This window comes from Phyllopteryx taeniolatus, chromosome 2, assembly GCF_024500385.1.
Source record: "Phyllopteryx taeniolatus isolate TA_2022b chromosome 2, UOR_Ptae_1.2, whole genome shotgun sequence".
NCBI lineage: Eukaryota > Metazoa > Chordata > Actinopteri > Syngnathiformes > Syngnathidae > Phyllopteryx > Phyllopteryx taeniolatus.
This window is the reverse complement of record NC_084503.1, coordinates 19,488,652-19,509,606: the sequence shown is the minus strand read 5'-3', so window position 1 is coordinate 19,509,606 and position 20,955 is coordinate 19,488,652. Positions and strand designations below refer to the sequence as shown.

General features: G+C 42.6%; 1 protein-coding gene across 1 annotated transcript; it reads left to right on the top strand.

Annotated features, from left to right (window-relative positions):
* The first annotated feature begins 702 nt into the window (after positions 1-702).
* e2f8 (E2F transcription factor 8) lies at positions 703-20,953 on the top strand. Its single transcript, XM_061764442.1, has 12 exons — positions 703-924; positions 1,013-1,166; positions 1,269-1,577; positions 1,659-1,820; positions 1,946-2,083; positions 5,067-5,285; positions 5,355-5,427; positions 6,989-7,508; positions 8,206-8,472; positions 13,524-13,656; positions 18,004-18,323; positions 20,170-20,953. The coding sequence occupies exons 1-12, from the start codon at positions 703-705 to the stop codon at positions 20,341-20,343; spliced, it is 2,691 nt and encodes an 896-aa protein (XP_061620426.1). The 3' UTR covers positions 20,344-20,953.
* The last annotated feature ends 2 nt before the right edge of the window (positions 20,954-20,955 follow it).

Here is a 20,955-nt window from a genome sequence, read left to right as displayed (position 1 = left end):
AGTTGATATATGTTGAGCCAAATTGGGCGAAATAGTGCGAAGGTTCGTGTGTGTTTGAGCACTTTGGAAGATTCATTCCGCGCCAAGCATTTCAAACAAGATTTACCTGCGCGGGACGGCCGCCTCACTTCCTGTTTAGCGCGCTCTCATTGGCCCGTTCAGATGAACTGGGCGGGAGCGGCGCGACTTGTGGGCCCGTTCATTGGACGGATAGCACGTCGCTCACGGGTAACTTGAAGCTGATGTGGGCAGCACGTCGCTCACGGGTAACTTGAAGCTGATGTGACTGTTTTTTTTTCCTTCTTCTTCCCTCAGATTGATTTCATTTCTACGTTAAGTATCGTGCAAACAATGTGGAGAGTCATTTAATGTGACAATAGTCTGTGTTGCACAGTCAGCGTTACGTCGTTTATTCGGAAATACAACCGGCGAACAAAATTAGTGTAATACACTTTTTCTAACACAGTTAGGATAAGATTATGCATCAATATTCAGCTGGAGCTATTCTGGCTTAATATAAAATGTTTGTCGAATTAGTTTTAAAAATAAAGTATTTTAGTAAGGGGAACCTTGCCACTAGAAGTCTTTATTCCAAAGTCAGCTCAGTACATTTATTACTTCAAAGCATGACTAAGGTAGTGTTAAAATATGAAATTTGCTTTTCTCTTTTATTACAAGGCAGATGATGGCTTTATAGCCCCGATGGTTTTGTTAAGTCCTTGGAAACCACGTAGGAAATACACACAGTTTATCATGGGCCCGCTCACAACTCCGAAAAAAGCAGGACAAGCACGGTCCGTTGATCCATGGACACCAACTTCCAACCTCAAAATGCTCATCAGTGCTGCGAGTCCGGAGATTCGGAACCGGGAGAAGCAGCTGTGTCCGCACCCTGAGTTACATGAAGTTCTTGATCCTACACAGGTGTAGAATTTTATCATATACAAATTGTACACATGTTACAGACATCCATGTACTTACTTCTCATCTGTTTGCTGTTATTCTCTTGGAGGATGTTGAACATGGAGATGAGTCTGAGAAAATGATCAGCAGAAAAGAAAAGAGTCTGGGTTTGCTCTGTCATAAATTCCTCGCCCGCTGCCCCGATTGGCCAGACCCAGCCGCCAACAATGAAATTTGCCTTGATGACGTGGCCACTGATCTCAGTATGTCAATTATGTGTATTAATATTCAATGAGTAGTTAGGTATGATCGGTTTTAAGTTGCCAGTTGCAGCTTTTATGGTTTTGACTGTCTTCTTGGCACAGATGTGGAACGCCGCCGCATTTATGACATCATGAACGTGCTGGAAAGCCTGCACATGGTGAGCCGTTCTGCAAAGAACCGCTACACGTGGCACGGCCAGACAAATCTGGCCCAGACTCTGGCCATTCTCAAGCAGGTGGGCGGGGAGCAAAGATACGGCCAGCAGATGCAGCAGATCAGACAGAGCTTCCTTGATAAAGAATTTGACTCTGATGGCGAGGAGAAGGAGAATCACAAATTGATGGAGAACAGCGAACACAGACAAAGGGAGCTCTTTTTTGTGGAGCTTCCTGGAGTGGAGTTCAAAGCAGGTGAGACGCTGGACCACAATTATTATTGCAATAAATCCACCGAATCTCTCAACAACTACAATCTGTTTACCTTTGTTTCAGCCTCTGTTAATAGTCGGAAGGACAAATCCCTGAGAGTGATGAGCCAGAAGTTTGTCATGCTCTTCTTGGTTTCTAATCCACCCGTGGTCAGTCTGGATGTCGCTGCCAAAATTCTGATTGGAGAGGACCAGGGGGCCGATCAGGATAAGAGCAAATTCAAGAGTAAGTGTAGACCGTCTGTCCCCTTGGTTGAAATAAACATTCTGCAGCACAGTTGATGGCATTCTCCATACACTATATATTTGAATAGGCTGTAAATAGCCTGTGTGTTTGCGTTATGTTCACAGCTAAAGTGCGACGACTTTATGACATAGCTAATGTGCTACGAAGCCTGAAACTCATTGAAAAGGTCCATGTAACGGAAGAGAGAGGGAAGAAACCAGCATTTGAATGGGTCGGCCCAATTGAACTGCCTCAAGTGAAAGGTATGAAGAGACTTCTTCGCTCGCCTTTGGATATGTGCAGATCTTTTTCTGGGTGGCAAATGCATGCATGTATACATGTTTAATGCTTTAATTAAAATACAATAAACAAACGCACTCCAATTTAAACAATATTGGTACAGGACAGATTTCCGTTCCTACGACGGCAACGCAACTAGGCCTGTCACGATAATTGCTATATCAACTTATCATTCGATTAAAAAAAAAAAATGGACACAATAGTTTTTCTGGGCTCAATAAATTCTCATTTACATGCGTGTTTGTTGCGCTGCTTGTTCCCTTCTCCTGTCAGTAAACATGATTGCCGCTGTGGCAGGCTGGACTCACGCTCGCACACAGACATGCACAATTAGCGTACTCAAAGACAGTTCTGACAGCTGATAGAAAGTTGAGTGCCATAAATGGAATTAGTTCCTTTGTCTAATGCCACAGCAGCATTGTGGGAACATTTTGGATTCAAGCAAGATGAGCGCAGCAAATGGCGATCCCGCTAACATCAACGAGAACAAGCTGGTATGTTGAATTTGTATGAAGTCCTATTGGCAACAAAACATAAACCTCAAAGTGATAAGGTCAATTTAAAACACAACCATCCTACCAAATGTCTTCAGCTGGGAACAAAAAACACGGTGGGACGTTCCCCGTCAGCTTGCAATTAAGGCAGCCTTTGCCCAACAACACAAATATAAACGTAATAGCGTATATGACGTATGCTCACAAATGGCGAATTTGCTTTATCGCGAGAGATGACTGGTTGAAAAGCAGCGTTTAAAGAAATGCTGCAGACTTTTGAGAGGCAGTACGAATCTTAATGCAAAACGGGTTGCTTTGATTTGCTCGTTGTGCTGTTATTAATGTTACTTTGAACTTTTTCTTAACCCACTGGAAACTTGATTGGGAGTATATTGCCCGTTAAAGTATTAATGAATTGCTATATCTCTGTACTAAATGAATGTTGGATATTTGTCCAAGTGCAGTTTTTGTGAACAGAGCAGGGTGCGACATTAACGGTGGCCCGCGGGCTACGTATAGACACTGACGCGCTTAGGCCAATACAAATTACTAAATCACTGAAAATATAATAGCCGAAATTAATCCTGCTAGCCACGTACAGCAGCTCATACTTTGCGCCCTTTATAATGTTTATCTGCCCTCCCTATGCGTGCCTTAAGCAGTTTATTCTCACGGAATGGATTTACCTTCAATTAATGAATATTCACACACAAACGCCATAGTAACACATACATACAGCTAATATATCATAACTCACGGGCATGTATTATTTCTAATCTGTGAAAAACGAGTTTATTAACATTATATCGCGACTTTCTTTCCAAGGCGCACACAGCAGGAACAACAGATATGGTCATTGACTGTATAAAAAGAGTTATATTTAAAGTTGAGTTTTGGTAGTTGAATAAATGCAAATCCATCCATCCATTTTCTGAGCCGCTTCTCCTCACCAGGGTCGCGGGCGTGCTGGAGCCTATCCCAGCTATCATCGGGCAGGAGGCGGGGTACACCCTGAACTGGTTGCCAGCCAATCGCAAGGCACATACAAACAAACAACCATTCGCACTCACATTCGCACCTACGGGCAATTTAGAGTCCCCAATCAATGCATGTTTTTGGGATGTGGGAGGAAACCGGAGTGCCGGGGGAAAACCCACACAGGCACGGGGAGAACATGCAAACTCCACACAGGCGGGGCCGGGGATTGAACCCCAGTCCTCAGAACTGTGAGGCAGACGCTCTAACCAGGCGACCACCGTGCCGCCCTAAAAGCAAATTTTTGAAAAAAAATTAATAATCGTGTTTATTAACCATGATTTCAATATGAATCGAAATGACCGTGATTATTTTTTTCCATAATTGCACAGTCCTAGTAAAGCATCCCCTCCCTCCTTGACACTGTGCAGGCGCGCAAGAGCTGTGACGCAAACCCAAACAAACATGTCAGATCATATAGCCAATAGCATTCACCATAAATAAATTGAAAGATTTACAGCTTATCCATATGATCGGTATCAGCAGTGATCGGCAGATCTCACTCATGGATTATCGATACTGGAATCGGCAGCATAAAACCCTGATCGGAGCACCTCTAATTATACATAGTGTGCACAACATAAAGACACACGCTAAAGCATTGTTGGAATGTCAATGCTAAATAAATATTTTAATAATTTTGTAATTGATTAATTCTTTTAAGCATTATTATTAATTTGTGCAATTACAATACCTTGATTTTAGTGAGGTTCGTACAGAGTCATGCAATTGTACGAATCATTTCTTAAATGGGCTTAAATAATACAGTATAAAGAAGCTAAATACGAAATAATCACTAAAACCTAACGTATTATATCATGAATATACGGGGCCAGTATATGTTCTGACAGGGGCACCGCAATTTGGCTCATGGGCCACCACTGAAAAAGGCTTTACGTTGGACGCTGACAGAGCCTGAGTCTGTTTTATTTGTATTTGTCATGCATCTAAGATATTTATTGTTCAACATTTCAACCCCAATGTTAAATACTCTTTAGAATTCAAATTTAATTGCTCTTGAAAAAGATGTTCTTGAATTATTATGCTCTGTCATCTAATGGCAGTGGCATAAAAACATTGATACTATCCTTTATCCTGATAGCTATAGGGAAAATATATCGTCCTAAAAATGTTATTGTGACAGGCTTAAACTTAACCCAAATTTGTTCATAAGTCAGCTAATGCAGTAATAAAATCATTATTACAGTAAATATTTGTACGAATATATACTTCTAAGTACGTAAATATACTGTAAAACAATAAAAACTCAGTAAATACTGCGGTAATTGAGCGTGCCTTCTTGTGTTGTGTGATGACGTATTATGCAGACTTTATATGTCAGGGCTGCCAGTATAGTTCAAAGTTACCTTCTTTCAAATGCATTAACATTTTGTTAAACATTTAATTGTTGTCTCAGATGTGCCAAGTGGCAGCTCCCTGTGTCCACCCAACAAGACAAAGGTGCTGGAGTCCCGCTCCTATGTAGAAAACTGTGCCAAAAACCTTTTTTCGTCGCCACCCGGTGCTAAGCGAAGCTTTACACGACACCCCTCTCTCATGAAACTAGCAAAGAGCATTCAGGATGACCGGCGCAAGATCAGCTCAGCCCCAAGTAGTCCTGCCAAGGGCGCCCTTGGTGAGACATTTTTTTTCTAACAAGAATACTGTTGTGTTGATTTGTGTATTAATTGTCTTTTGCTTCAAGCTGTCAGTGTCTTCCCCAGCAAAATGGCCCAACTTGCTGCTATTTGTAAGATTCAACTTGACCAGGAGTCAGCGTAAGTTTGAGTGCATATGTTTGGTGAGGGCAATGTCCATATAGCAGGGGTAGGTAAAGCTTTTGTGCTCAACAGCCACATTAGTTTTTTAAAAAACTGGTCAGGTCACATAGATGAGGTTAAACAAAAAAAAAAAAACGTTAAAAAATATATTTGATGAATCTAAAATATTAATAAATTAATTACTAATAACATGTCTAATTAATAACTAATTTTAAATTAAATTTTATTTTGAATTAACCAACCAATCATGTAATCATCATTGTAAAAAATAAATCATCGTATCTTACATCCCTCTCTTCAAATGAAGTATCCACATTTCAAATTAAAACATATTAGAAAGGCGGCTCTTAAAAATAAATCATCTTACAATATCACTAAGCGAAGGAAAATAAACTTAAAAGGATTCTCATTATTTATTGTTACTTGACTGTTTCTATATTTCCATACCTGCATTCCTGTGTTTCGGAGTTGAATTGAATTTTTAGACTCAATCAAAGGTCGCTCCGTGCACAGTATATTTGAATCCAAAAGCTAGTTTATTTTTAGCCTTGTCGCGTCTTTTGACGTAGTATTGAAAATATCTGACGGCCAATAAAGATATTTACAAAAAAAAAAACATGTCGTCGGTGCAGAACAGACAACACGTCTGAGACAGACAACACGTAATGCCCAGTTCAGACTACAAGACAAATTTGCCCTTTCATGATTGTCAGACTACTGCAATAAAATCTTGTATTCCGATACCGCCGCATCCCATTTTTTACGATCATTCGGCTTTATCTTGTCAACTCAAATGTGACCAAATGGGGGAAAACGTGTGTTGGTGGTCACGGGTGCTCAGGACAGGAAAGGACGTTCGTTTAAGGCTTGCTTGAGGTGTGTTCACATACTTTTAATACGATACAGCTCACAAGCAGGCAATAAAATGTTATGTAGCCTAGCAAGCTAGTGGTATCACGAACGGTTGGACGTAAACATGCCGCCGTTCTGTCGAATCATGCTCTAAAGTTTCGGTGTGGGTGAAGTAATTTAATTAAAAATAAAGTAATTTAACTACAGTAAGTTAGCACCCATTATTTCTGTCATGTTGTAATGTTGGTTTGACCTGACTGACTAGAATACATGACTGATTAGAATAAACGATCTGACTAGAGCAGTGATTTCCAACCATTATGGAGCCACGGAACATATTTTACTCTTGAAAAATCTCGGACCGGTTATTGTTTTTTTAAACTCGGTGATCGGCCCCAAAAATCCTGATGGCGTAAAGCCTACTATATGTACAGTACGTTTAAAACTGATAAAGCTCAATGAACATATAATTAAATAAAATAAATTAATTTGAAAAAACAGTTAAGTTCATGTGACAAATATTATACGGTTCTAGATCATGTAAATTGTTGGTGGGTTAGATTAAAGTACGCTATGGGCTGTCTATGGCCCAAAATTTTCCCACCTCTGCCAAATAATAAAGAGATGAGATTTAAATTAAAGCTCCAGCCAATGTACTCCTGGCCTCTCATGTTATGTATTATTCACGTTGTATTTGTACATACAGGTACTTCTGTTCCAGTACCAGAAGCAAAGCTCTAAAGGCAATTCCCGCTGAGGCAAACACAATGGTTGCGAAGCTCCAGTCAACCACCTCCAGCTCAGTGAAACCGCCTCAGTCATCGTGCCAGGCTCCAAATGAGGAGAATGGAGCCAACCCAAATGTGCACAGCACCCCACTGGCCTCCCAGCCCTCAGGCAGTGTTGCATACATCCCAGCGAATTTCTCACCCCTCATCCCCGTCATTTTACCTCAGCAGCCGGGCGCCGGACCCTACGCTGTGTATTTGCACCCGTCTTCTCTCAGGCCCAACCCTCTGGCCAGACCGCAGCCGACCAGTTCCGCCGTACGCTCGATGACTTTTGAGGAGAAGACTGGGTCGAGCCCGACTGCCCCGTTAGCTGCTAATAGCCGACCCACGTTGAGGGTACCGGACAGGAGCCCGTTGTTGGTCAAACGGTTGTATTCTGACTCCGCGCCAGAGAGCACTCCTCCCAAAGCCAAACGGACTAACTCCAACCTTCAGGTAAAGAACATACTTTCTCGTCCTGTATGGTTACAATAAAGGTACCAATACATACACTATATATGTTTTTTCGATTTACGTTATTTTCCATTCTTAAAACAATGACGAAACCTTGTGTTTTGTGAGTCAGAACATATTTCGTTTCTATTACTAACCTATGCTAACCCAATAAAAAATGTATTAGTCGCCATTTTGTTGCCGCTTGGTCGAGTGCGGCTTCAATGCAATTTCAATACCAATCGCACATAAAGCGCCCCCACTGACCAGGAGGGGAATCGATTCAGAGAATTTGCTGAATCGCTATTGAATCGCGGGGGAAAGAATTGAAATGCATTGATGAATTGATATTTTTAGCCAACATTAGTTGGCACCATTTTTTTCAAACCAACTCCAAGCTGATTATAATAATGGTGCATCCACGTCCATTCTCCTTGCTACCGTGGGAATGTTCACACTATTGTCTTGCACTGCAGCAGCTAACTACTAGTTGTGGCTACATAGCTAGTGCGGCTAAACGCCTGTCCTTCCACTGTGCAGCCACACAGACGAGAGAGCGGAAAGTGTGGATTTTTTTTGGAAAAAGCCAGCCAAGGGATTGGAATCTCATGGTTAATTTTTAGTATTTAGCATTTTCTACCTAAATGTCCATTACTGTTAATATTATTATTATTTTCCATCTTGCATGCCTCACACACAGGGCGCCGCCCCAAAGCAGTGGCACATGCTTGATGTTCCTCTGAAGACCCTTGGCAGCCGTCAGCTCTCCAGCTGTCCCTCGCCCCGCGCGCTCCACTTGGATGCCGAGTTCATCAACACTCCCGGCAGCGCCATGGTTGCGCAGACTCTGGAGCAGAGCTTGGAGACCTTCCTGGATAAGGACGAGAAGGCGGTGACCTCTGACTGGGAGGCGGGTTTAACATCCGTACGATCTGCCCTGGTCACACCCGGACACATTAACACTGAGGTAACGGACTATGAAAGTGCGTTCATGCACACACACCCACACATACTGTATTTTCACGACCATAGGGCGCACCGTATCAAAGGGCGCAGTCTCAATTACGGGGTCTATTTCTGTATTTAACACATACATAAGCCGCACCGTAGTATTCGGCGCAGGCATGTTATAAAACATACGCTATCTTAAAACATATGGTAGCATGCATGCACGCTAAAACAATCTTTTTAAAAAGGCAGCGGGAGCAAAACTGAGTTCGGTTGTACTTTATTGACGTATTTAACAATGTACTCACGTTATTTTTTATCAATCCTCATCCACAAATTCATCAAAGTCCTCATCTTCTGTATCCGAAATGAACAGCTGGGCAAGTTCTCAATCAAACTTCCTCTCTAGAGTAACTCCTGAAAAACTTGGTCCATGGAGAAATTTGTCACAGAGTATTGTGTTTTGAAATAACATTTAATCTTTTAATGATTACAATGATCATTTTTGTTATTTCTAACTGATTTTATTTTTGTACTTACCCACATTTAACTAGTGGAAGACCCTTCACTTGCATCAGCATTGCACTTAACAGAAGTCTCCATTCACAGCCCCCAGGTTATTCCCTCTGTCTGTCTTCAACTCTTCTGGTTTCAAGTTCAAGGCTTGATTTCTTTGGGTAAAACGTTTGGCGGATGACTCAAGAACTTGGGGTTAAACTCAGGTTCTCTTGCAACTGCTTGCCCTATGATTACATCACTGTGTGTTGCATTTGAAGGGATCAAATGTCAAATGCACGCTACAAGAATCCCACGAACACTGGAAACACCCTCTTAGTGTAAATAAAACAATTATTATTTTTTTGTTCATGAACAAATTTTACCACAACATAATGATGTGCAGATCTTTGTATGTGCTCTCTTTTAAGTATGCTTGTGGTGAAAAGTCCACATTTCTCTTAGTGCACCTGAACATAATGTATAAAGAATAAATTGCCTTAATGAAATTGCCAAAAGAAAAAGACACTCCCTAGCCAGTCACCTGATGGGGAAATATTTAATAAGGACACAAGGTCAGACGCAATTGAGATCCATTAAGTTCTGGAGGATCGGCAGGGGAAGCAGGAATTGAACAAGCAATCGTCTAGTTTATAAATGTGCAAATCTGCCATTATGTTCTGCTTATTTGATCTTACTTTAACCATCAAATATTATCTATTATAGTTTCATGACTTATTAGTTATAGTCACTGATGGTGTAGTGGTACATTCGCCTGGCTTCGGTGCAGGCAGCGTGGGTTTAGTTTCCTCTCAATGACGGCGTGAACGTGGGTGTGAATGGCTCTCCATTTCTCTATGTGCCCTGCGACTGACTGATGACCAGTTCAGGGTGTAGTCTGCCTTTTGCCCAAAATCAGTTGGGATAGGCTCCAGCAATCCGCGACCCTGAACAGGATGACCGGTACTGAGAATGGATGGATGGATGGACTTACTAGTTGAGGCCTTAACGCAATATTTTCACAAAAATAATTTTCCACACTATTTTTTTTTTCTAACATCCCCCCTTGTTTAGTTCAATATGACCTTATAACATTGCAATTTACTAGTGTTTACTCCAAAGCCAGACAAAACGATGACCTGCTTTAATATGGTGTCATTTATAAACAAGTACTGTATTTTCACGACCATAAGGCGCACCGTATTAAAAGGCGCGGTCTCAGTTACAGGGTATATTTCTGTATTTAACATACATAAGGCGCACCGTAGTATTGGGCGCAGGCATGGTAAAACATATGCTAGCATGCATGCACGCTAAAACACTTTTTAAAAAAGCAGCGGGAGCAAAACTGAGTTCGGTTGTACTTTATTCAAGTATTTAACAATGCACATTTTTTCATCAATCCTCGTCCACAAATCCATCAAAGTCCTCATCTTTTGTATCCGAAATGAACAGCTGGGCAAGTTCTCCAACAAGCACGGCGGGTTCCCTCTCGTCATTGTCAGTCAGTCTCGTTGTCGGGGGGCTGTTCAGCAATCATGCTGGCTTTCGCGAAAGCTCGGACAACAGTCAACGCAGATACCTTAGCCCAGGCATACACAATCCATTCACATATGGTGGCGTAACTCGCCAGTCTTAGTTGCACTTGGTTTTTCACAGCGGCTGTGAGATGGGCGCGCAAGGAGTCACAGATCAACAGGGACGGTGACGCGTGGAAAAAAACCATGTGGGCTCTTTACGTACACCTCACTCAGCCACTCTCATTTTCTCCTCGTCCATCCAGCCCTTTTGATTGGCCTTAATGATGACTTCGGCTGGAAACATTTCTTTAGGCAGCGTCTTCCTCTTAAAAATCACCATAGGTGGCAGTTTCTGTCCATTACCATGGCAACCAAGCACAACAGTAAAAGCCGACGTCTCGTGCCCCGTTGTGCGTATCGCTACTGTGGTGGTCCCCTTCTTCTCTACAGTGTGGTTCACCGGGATGTCGAAAGTGAGCGGCACCTCATCCATGTTGGTGATGTGGTTGTGCTGAATGTGTTTGTCGGCAATCTTTTTACTGCAGTAGGAGCGGAAGATGACCAGCTTTTCCTTGTAATCCACCGGAAGTTGCTGCGCCACGGTAGTCCTTGCCCGGCTGGATAGATGGCGCCGTGTCATAAAACGAAAGCACCAAGACAGACCGCCTTGAAAATGTTCGATTTTCATTTCTTCTGCAAGCGTTATTGCACTCAGTCGAATGATGACTGTAGAGACGCTTCTCCCGGCCGTTTTTTGCTCATTAATCCATTGCCCGAGTTGGAAGACCAACTCGGGCCACCTCGCCTTGTTTCTGCGGAAACTCAGCTTCGCCTTTTTGACTTGGCGAAGCTCGTTTTCCTGCTTCCTCCACTTGCGAAACATGGATTCGTTGATCTTGAATTCGCTCGCGGCTGCTCAATTCCCATGTTCCTCCGCGTAACTGATAGCTTGCAGTTTAAACTGTGCTTCGTAAGCATGTCTCTTCGTAGGTGCCATTTTTAGGGGTTCTTCACCAAACCGATGCACATACCGGAACTATATACCTACTGGGGACGTGTCTTTAGCGTAATCTGACACGCGCACCCTTCCCCCTTTACGTCCACGAGCTGTCCTCAGTCACGTCCGCCTTCCTCTATATAAGCAGCGTGATGGCAGGAAATGCTCCCAGTCAGTCAAGCGGAGCGCTCATTAAAGTCACACATTTACAGATTTTGGAACTGCGCACACGAGGTGCCCCGCATTATAAGGCGCCCCCGTCCATTTTGGAGAAAATGTAAGACTTAAGTGCGCCTTATGGTCGTGAAAATACGGTATACAGTGGGTACGGAAAGTTTTCAGACCCCCTTAAATTTTTCACTCTTTGTTATATTGCAGCCATTTGCTAAAATCATTTAAATGTATTTTTTTCCTTATTAAGGTACACATATCACCCCATATTGACAGAAAAAACAGAAGTGTTGAAATTTTTGCTGATTTATTAAAAAAGAAAAACTCAAATCTCACACAGCCATATGTATTCAGACCCTTTGCTGTGACACTCATATATTCAACTAGGGTGCTATGCATTTCTTCTGATCATCCTTGAGATGGTTCTACACCTTCATTGGAGTCCAGCTCCGTTTGAATATACTGATTGGACTTGATTAGGAAAGCCACACCCATGTCTATATAAGACCTTACAGCTCACAGTGCATGTCAGCAAATGAGAATCATGAGGTCAAAGGAACTGCCTGAAGAGCTCAGAGACAGAATTGTGGCAAGGCAAAGATCTGGCCAATGTTACAAAAATATTTCTGCTGCACTTAAGGTTCGTAAGAGCACAGTAGCTTCCATAATCCTTAAATGGAAGACGTTTGGGACTACCAGAACTCTTCCTCGAGCTGGCTGTCCAGCCAAACTGAGCAATTGGGGGAGAAGAGCCTTGGTGAGAGAGGTAAAGAAGAATCCAAACGTCACTGTGGCTGAGCTCCAGAGATGCAGTTAGGCGATGGGAGAAAGTTCTAGAAAGTCAAGCATCACTGCAGCCCTCCACCAGTCAGCTGGCTTTATGGCGGAGTGGCCCGACGGAAGCCCCTCCTCAGTGCAAGATGCATGAAAGCCCGCAAGGAGTTTGCTAAAAAACACCTGAAGGTGAGAAATAAGATTCTCTGGTCTGATGAAACCAAGATATAAACTGTTGGCCTTAATTCTAAGTGGCATGTGTGGAGAAAACCAATCACTGCTCATCACCTGTCCAATACAGTCCCAATAGTGAAACATGGTGGTGGCAGCATCATGCTGTGGGGGTGTTTTTGAGCTGCAGGGACAGGACGACTGTTTGCAATCGAAGGAAAGAAGAATGCGGCCAAGTACAGGGATATCCTGGACGAAAACCTTCTCTAGAGTGCTCAGAATCTCAGACTGGGCAGAAGGTTCACCTTCAAACAAGACAATGACCCGAAGCACACAGCTAAAAGACCGGAGGAGTGGCTTCAGAACAACTCCGTGACTGTTCTTGAATGGCCCAACCAGAACCCTGACTTAAACCCAATTGAACATTTCTGGAAAACCTGAAAATGGCTTCCCACCAACGTTCACCATCCAACCTGACAGAACTGGATAGGATCTGCAAGGAGGAATGGCAGATGATCCCCAAATCTAAGTGTGAAAAACGTGTTGCATCATTCCCCAAAAGGTTCATGGCTCAAAAGGGTGCTTCTCCTAAATACTGAGCAAAGGGTACTTACACTTATACTTATGGCTGTGTGATATTTCAGTTTTTCTTTTTTAATAAATCTGCAAAAATTTCAACAATTATTTTTTTCTGTCAATATGGGGTGCTGTGTGTACATTGTGGGGGAAAAAATTACTTAAATGATTTTAGCAAATGGCTGCAATATAAAAAAAAGTGAAAAATTTAAGGGGGTCTGAATACTTTCCGTACCCACTGTATACACATACGCACACACACACACACATGCTCACACCTCCACACACATACATGTACACACAAAACCTCGAAAGAAAAGCAATTTGAATCCAGATACTAATCAATGATTTCTCTGCCCATGTCAGACTTTTGTGCCAACAGGATACCTGATCCCACTCTCCCAGCAGTCTGTTGTCACTTACAAGGAAAATCAGGGCTCAGCAGGAGAACGCAACAAGCCTTCAACTCCTGTTTACATCTACCAAACGCCAACTGCGGGTAAAAGTCCAGAATTAGTATCATCTTTATTTGCCAAGAATGTCAAAAACACACAAGGAATTTGTCTTCGGTAGTTGGAGCCGCTCCAGTACGAAAAACAGAGTCAATTGACAGAGAATACTTTTGAGACATAAAGACATAAAAAACACAGTCACTGAGCAATAAAAGGTTACCAGTAATGTGGAAATGGCGGTACAATTTTTTGTAATTATTATTTTTTTTTGACAATTGTGCAAAAAGATTCAGTCCTCTTGCAATTGGAGCAGTTTGAAATGGCTAATAGAACAATAGTCCAGTGGAATGACCATTGTGCAAATGGTGCAGAGACTTCAAGAAATGTATGCAGTTTAAAGTGACTAGTAGTGCGAGAATCTGGGACAATGTCGATTGTGCAAATGTTGCAGATGCTACTCGTGCATATGAGTGACCAGTATTGGTCAACAACAGATATGCAAATAGTGCAGCGTGGCGAGACTACTACAGTGAGTGCATGAGTAATGTATAAATGGTCCGACAGAGATGTAACAAACTCAAGAAAAAATTGGAAGCATATTGCAATGGAATTGTACGTTAACTGTTTAAGAAGTTAATGGCAAGAGGGAAAAAGCTGTTGGAATGCCTGCTTGTTTTAGTTTGTATTGTTCGGTTCTACCTGAGGGAAGGGGCTGGAAGAGGTGGGTACCAGGATGTGGAGGGTTCAAGAGGATTTTGCATGCTCTTGTCTTAGTTCTGGCAGCGTGCAAGTCCTCAAGGGTGGGTAGGAGGGTACCGACAATCTTTTCAGCAGGTTTGATTCTCCGTTGCGGTAGGAGTTCGTCCTTTTTTGTAGCAGCACCAAACCAGACTGTGATGGAAGAACACAGGACTGATTCGATGACCGCTGTGTAGAACTGCCTCAGCAGCTCCTGTTGCAGGCCGTGCTTCCTCACAAGCCGCAGGAAGTACATCCTCTGCTGGGCCTTTTTGAGGATGAAGTTGAAGTTGGTCTCCCACTTCAGGCCCTGAGAGACTATAATTCCCAGGAACTTGAAGGCCTCGACAGTTGACACGGGGCAGTTGGACAGCGTGAGGGGCCGCTGTGCCGAAGGATGCCTCTTGAAGTTCACGATCATCTCTACAGTCTTGAGCGTGTTCAGCTCCAGGTTGTGTCGGCCGCACCACAGCTCCAGCCGCTCCACTTCCTGTCGATATGCAGACTCGTCACCGTCCTTGATGAGGCCGATGACTGGGGTGTCGTCTGCAAACCTCAGGAGTTTGACCAACGGGTGCGTTGAGGTGCAGTCATTCGTGTAAAGAGAGAAGAGCAGCGGAGAGAGGACACAACCTTGGGGCGCCCCGCTGCTGGTGGTGCGTGTAGATCAGGTGGTGTCTCCCAGCCTCACCTGCTATGTCCTGCCCGTGAGGAAGCTGTAAATCCACTGACAGATGTCAGGCTAGACGTTAAGCTAGAGAAGGTTTGAGTAGAGGTGTTTAGGGATGATACTGTTGAACACAGAGCTGAAGTCCACGAACAGGATTCTCGCATAAGTCTCCGCACTGTCGAGGTGTTCGAGGATGAAGTGCAGTCCCATGTTGATAGCGTCATCCGCAGACCTGTTTGCTCGGTAGACAAACTGCAGGGCGTCCAGCAGGGGACCTGTGACGCTCTTGAGGTGGTCCAGCATGAGGCGTTCAAAGGACTTCATGACAACAGATGTCAGGGCGACAGGCTTGTAGTCATTCAGACCTGAGATAGCAGGTTTTCTGGGCACTGGGATGATGGTGTAGCATTTTAAACAGGATGGTATTTCCCACGGTTCCATGAATCTATTGAAGATCTGTGTGAAGACTGGAGCGAGCAGGTCCGTGCAGACTTTGAGGCAGGACAGGGGACACAAGGTCTGGGTCTGCCGCTTTGTTGATCTTTTGTTGTTTGTGACGAGGAGAAAATGAGAGAGTGGCTGATTGAGGTGTACGTAAAGAGACAGGATGGTCGCGTCACCGTCCCTGTTGATCTGTGACTCCATGCGCGGCCATCTCACAGCCGCTGTGAAAAACCAAGTGCAACTAAGACTGGGAGGCAACGCCGGGCGAGTTACGCCACCATGTGTGAATGGATTGTGGATGCTTGGGCTAAGGTATCTGCTTTGTCGAGCTTTCGCGAAAGCCGGCATCATTGCTGAACAGCCCCCCGGCAACGAGACTGACTTTGACACTGACGAGAGGGAACCGGCCTTGTTTGTTGGAGAACTTGCCTAGCTGTTCATTTCGGATAGAAGATGACGACTGTGATGGATTTGTGGATGAGGATTGATTAAAAATTAATGTATATACTTCAATAAAGTACAACCAAACTCAGTTTTGCTGCCTTTTTAAAAACATTGTTTTAGCGTGCATTCATGCTACTGTATGTTTTAAGCTAGCGTATGTTTTAGCATGCCTGCGGCCCTTGAGGTGCATAGCGACTATTCACTCACTTGTAAGCTGCAAAATTTCTGAGAAGGTTGCTCGGAGTCGGCCCACTAGTTTGAGAGCGAGTTTGTTCTGCTTGCCACTGAGTCACATGACTGAATCATAGTGATGGGCAAATGATACTGAGGCTTTGGCGCTTGACTCACTCTTCCTGAAGCGGAGTGATTCGAAACGCTGTGTCGGAGCTTTGTATCAAAACACCAGTGCCACGTGACCGATGACGTTCGAAGCTTCGAACATCATCGCTGTTTTGCTTCGCACTTCATTCCTTCTAAATGTTTCGAAGCTTTTTATTAGCTCATAGTATTCCAGTGTGTCATTAGCTCATGGCGTTTCATTTATTCTTTGGGTTACTCTGGAATCTGTTTTAGAGTATGGGGAGAGCATCTGCATATTTTATTTTAATCATCATTATTTGGTATAAATGAACAAAACACTTGAATGACCATGCAGACCTTTCTGAACTTTTATTGCGGTCATGGGAAACAGTGCCAGCGCTTCAGTCGTGCTCTTTAGAGGTTGCTATGGCTTCAGTTGTCCACCAGATGTCACCGTCACTGAAGCGTTGAAGCTTTGAATCTTTTTCGGCGCAATTGTTAGGAAAGCCTCAGTCCTGATTCGGCGAAGGAGGACTTTCATGCGCTCCCTCCTTTCTCTCTTCCTCCTACGCCATTCATGTACCTGTTTGGTTGTTTTCTTTTTCAGACCGTATGAATATTCGACAATGTAAAATTGCACATCATTAAAGCAACGTTCACGATTATATCAAAGCTGATATCAATCGCTCACCCCTATTAGTAGGTATGCAAATATCATGTTAGGGTTATTGTTTTAATTATTGACTTAGAGGAGTGTTTTTAACAAAAGGCGTTAATAAAATGTTGAACTACTCAGAAGCTTCTTTAGTTTTTAGTATAGATGCTTTAAAACTGCCTATTTTAAAAAGTTTAAAAACAATATTAAAAAAATCATGATAAAAATCAACATCAGATGATATGAAAAAAATGAATCGTGAGCTTCTTTTTTTTTTGTCAGATCGCCCAAGCCCTACAAACAACACAAAAAAAGGTTTGACAGTAAGTACAATACAAGCTAAAGACTTTCAGAAAATCTATTAATGCGACAATCAGCACAGCAATTTTATCAAGCAAAATCCAAACTCTTTAGAACCAAATTACTGTAAATGAAACATGGACAGCCTGATGTTTCAACCACCAAGCTGCTTGAAAGTATTTTAAGTGTTCAATGATGAAAACAAAAAAGAGAAGCACCCATGCCAAGGAGTACGATTCTACGGAGGCTCTGAAGCTGTGGCACAAGGAGTGTGTCAGTAAAAGCGAGGCCAGACTCTATGGATGTTTAAAAATTTTTTCAAATATGCTTTTTTTTCATCTACAGGCCAACTTGGCCAGTGAGTTAAAAAGTTCATAGCAGCTCCTGCCTATTCGTCTTCAGTGCAGATACTCTGGTGTCTCTTTGTCATCTGTTATGATGTGTTCTGTTTTTTTTTTCCACTGCTCCTACTTTCATGTTTGTACACTGAATCCCCATTTGTTGTGGGGAATACCCACTCCAGAAACGGTCGCAAGAGGTTCGCAAAGTTCTCCAAATAAGAGGCAAAGCGCCCTTGCTTCAAGCTTTTTATTTAATTTGAACTCGCCTGTATAGTGTAAATACCCACAATTTTGTGGTTTTTTTTAACTGCTTAAATTTTCATGTTTATATATGGCATTGCCGGCATATGTACTGATGCATATGTTGTAACCACAGCAACACGCAGACAAGTTAGTACAGACCGCCGGTGTTCTGTGGCCACAAGATAATCAATCTGGCTACTTCCAAATGTATAATTTACCAAAAAACGAGACCCAAGATACTCTGTTACATCCCGAACAGGATCCAGAGCACCCCCAGTCCAGGAAGTGACACCCACCAGCATTCGTCTTCACGGACCCGCTGCAGCCGCCTCTCCACACTTGACCCCGCAGGCCCAACGGCTCCACGGCCCCAGTCCGGCTATCGTCAACTTCACCCTGCAGAATCTGGGTCTGATATCAGGCTCCAGCACCGGAAACACCTTCGCCTCACCGCAGACCTCCGAGCGGTCAAACACCGTGCTCAGCCCTCTGGCTCTGCAGCAGCGAGGGATGGTTTTCATCAAGCCAATGACGGTCCAGCAGTCCCCGCATCCAGTGGCGCTAATCAGTATCCAACAGGTACACACAGCTGCTTGTGGTTTTGACTTAGGACCAACAACCTATGGTTAGGTTCAGCTAGCTTGTGCTTCCACAGTGAGCTTTTCCCATGAGATGGATATGGTGAATAGCGAGGTGTTAGTAGCCACCAAGAGAAATGGTAAAGAGCATTGTATTGTTTAGGGGTGTCCCGATCCGATCTTTGAGATCGGAAATTGGTCCCATGTCAGCAAAAAAAAAAAAAAAAGTGTATTGCCGCACATGTGAAGAAACCAAATACTGACATTAAAATCTAAAGAAACTGAACTTAAATTATTTTGCATTTCAAAAGTGTCATTTTTATTTATTGAGATTATCACAGATATATATTTTATTTTTTTATTTTTTTTAATTTAATCTATTCAAATGTATAATGAGCTTTTATTTTATTATATTGAAGTACATTTTTATTTTTAGTTAGTTTATGTAACCCATTGGTTAATAATAAATGGGTCAGTTTTTTTGTATTGTTCTCTGTTTGAGTAAGATCACTTCATCAAGCCTTTTTCTAACATTTCATACTCCCAAAAAAGTCAATTCTGTATGATCATTGCTGATATCGGATCGGACCGATATCGGTATCGGCCAAAATTCAAGGTCTGCGATATCGGATCGGATGTGAAAAAGTTGGATCGGGACATCCCTAGTATCGTATTACAGTGGAACCTTTAAGGTCAAACAATCTGTTCCAGGATGTTTATCAACCTCTCATTTGTTCATATTTTTAAAGATTTCCCTTAGATACTAATTGATCATTAATAATTACTTCCGAGTCACTAATGGTGTCGTGGTACACTCGCCTGACTTTGGTGCGGGCAGCGTGGGATCAGTTCCCACTCAGTGACGGTGTGAATGTGAGTGCGAATGGTTGTCCGTGTCTATATGTGCCCTGCGACTGACTGGCGACCAGTTCAGGGTGTAGTCCGCCTTTCGCCCGAAGTCAGCTGGGATAGGCTCCAGCGCCCCGTGACCCTAACCAGGATAAGCGGTGTTGAAAATGGATGGATAGATAATTACTTCCTGGATGGGTGGCTAACCTGATGTCAGTGGTTGGTTGCACCAGTGCTACTAGTGGAAAAGTTAATGTTGAGCCCTGTAGCAACATCAAGCTTTTATTAAATGTACAGGCGCACAAAAAATCTTGGCTGCCATCCAAGTGTAAAAATAACATGGCTACTCGTCAGACCTTACCTTTTTTATCTTAACATTTACATGAACATTCTTACGTTAAGTGTCACAATAACTACAAACTAAATACTCCACTCTATTTTAATATCAGTACAGTTAAGCTGGAGTCTGATTTGAATTTAATCCTCTTATTTCACATTTCCATTGTACATTCCTCATCCCCTTTTGTTTTTGTTGAGGCTGGACCTCACTTTTTTGCTTGCAAAAAAAAAAAAAAAAAAAAACGAATAAGAAGCAAAACATACACCCACAGTTAGTCTTTTAATGCTACCTGAACTGAGGTATCGTGTAACACCATGCTAGAGTTGTTGAAGGGTGTATTTTTTTTCCTAAAAATGTGAATTCCATATTGCCGTCTCTGCTCCACCCATTAGGTACCGCACCACTGTGTCATGCATATTTTAGTAGCCATGTCACCTCTTGACAGTGTAACATGCCAAACTGATTCGGTGGAAAGTGGACTTTAGATAATGATAGGCTTTCTGGTCATCATGATGGCATTTATAAAAAAAAAATTCCTCTCCGCTTTGTCAAATATTTCTGTATTCTCCTTGAGAAGACTGTGCCATGATTGCTCCCCAATTCAGAGTCGAATGACCCAAACCTAACACGAACACTGTCTGTCTTCTCCTTGCTCTAGCCTCTGGTGACCAACCCCAAAGGAACGGCTCTCCCCCAGCACAGCTTCTTCCACACACCGGTTCCCCTCTCCCCCATGGCTTCTGCAATGGTCTCCCCCAGTGGACAGGCGGGTCCTAAGACTGTTTATATCCCTCAAAGGAAACTAGACGTCAACACTGAAGAGATGCTCTGATGTCTGTACAATGTGTGGATGTGGGAGGCTCGGGCCTTTTATGGTTAATTTTTCTCAATTTCTTTGTTCAGCGTTTTACAATACTCATTACCTCTGAACAATAACCTGTGCTGACGTGCAAATAAGATTTTGAAGCCATTCAGTCCATGCCGGTTAAGGAACATTTTTCTTCTCGCTTTTGTTTTTCAGTCGTGCTAATGTTTAATAATTGTTAATTATTCCTGAAATGTTAGAGATGAGCTGCGACACAGCCATCTAACCCCCACCTCAATCAGATGTCTTTTTTTTTTTTGACTGAAAGTGTTAATGGAAACCTCTTTGATTGAGCTTATAACTCCAAGTAATATAAAAAAAAATGAGAGGAACTTTGCACATATGTACATGTTTATGAATACCATTTTAAAATGGTAGTAATAAGTACATGAATGTTTGTTGAATTCTGTGTAAACTGAATCAGACTTTTTTTTATGAATGTTTTAATTTATGAGGAAATAAATAAGTTCATTTATTTCAGTAAATGTACATTATATAGATTCATTAAACATTTGAGGAGCTACTCTGGAGTGCAAATTCCTGCCTAATTTCTACATTAAAGATAATTTACTTTGTTTC

What these genes read in the sequence shown, in the direction of transcription:
- e2f8 (XM_061764442.1), top strand. Translation starts at nt 703, where the DNA reads ATGGTTTTGTTAAGTCCTTGGAAACCACGTAGGAAATACACACAGTTT. An exon ending in TGACGTGGCCACTGATCTCA is followed by an intron (nt 1,167 to 1,268) that starts GTATGTCAATTA and finishes TTCTTGGCACAG; the next exon opens with ATGTGGAACGCCGCCGCATT. An exon ending in TGAACTGCCTCAAGTGAAAG is followed by an intron (nt 2,084 to 5,066) that starts GTATGAAGAGAC and finishes TTGTTGTCTCAG; the next exon opens with ATGTGCCAAGTGGCAGCTCC.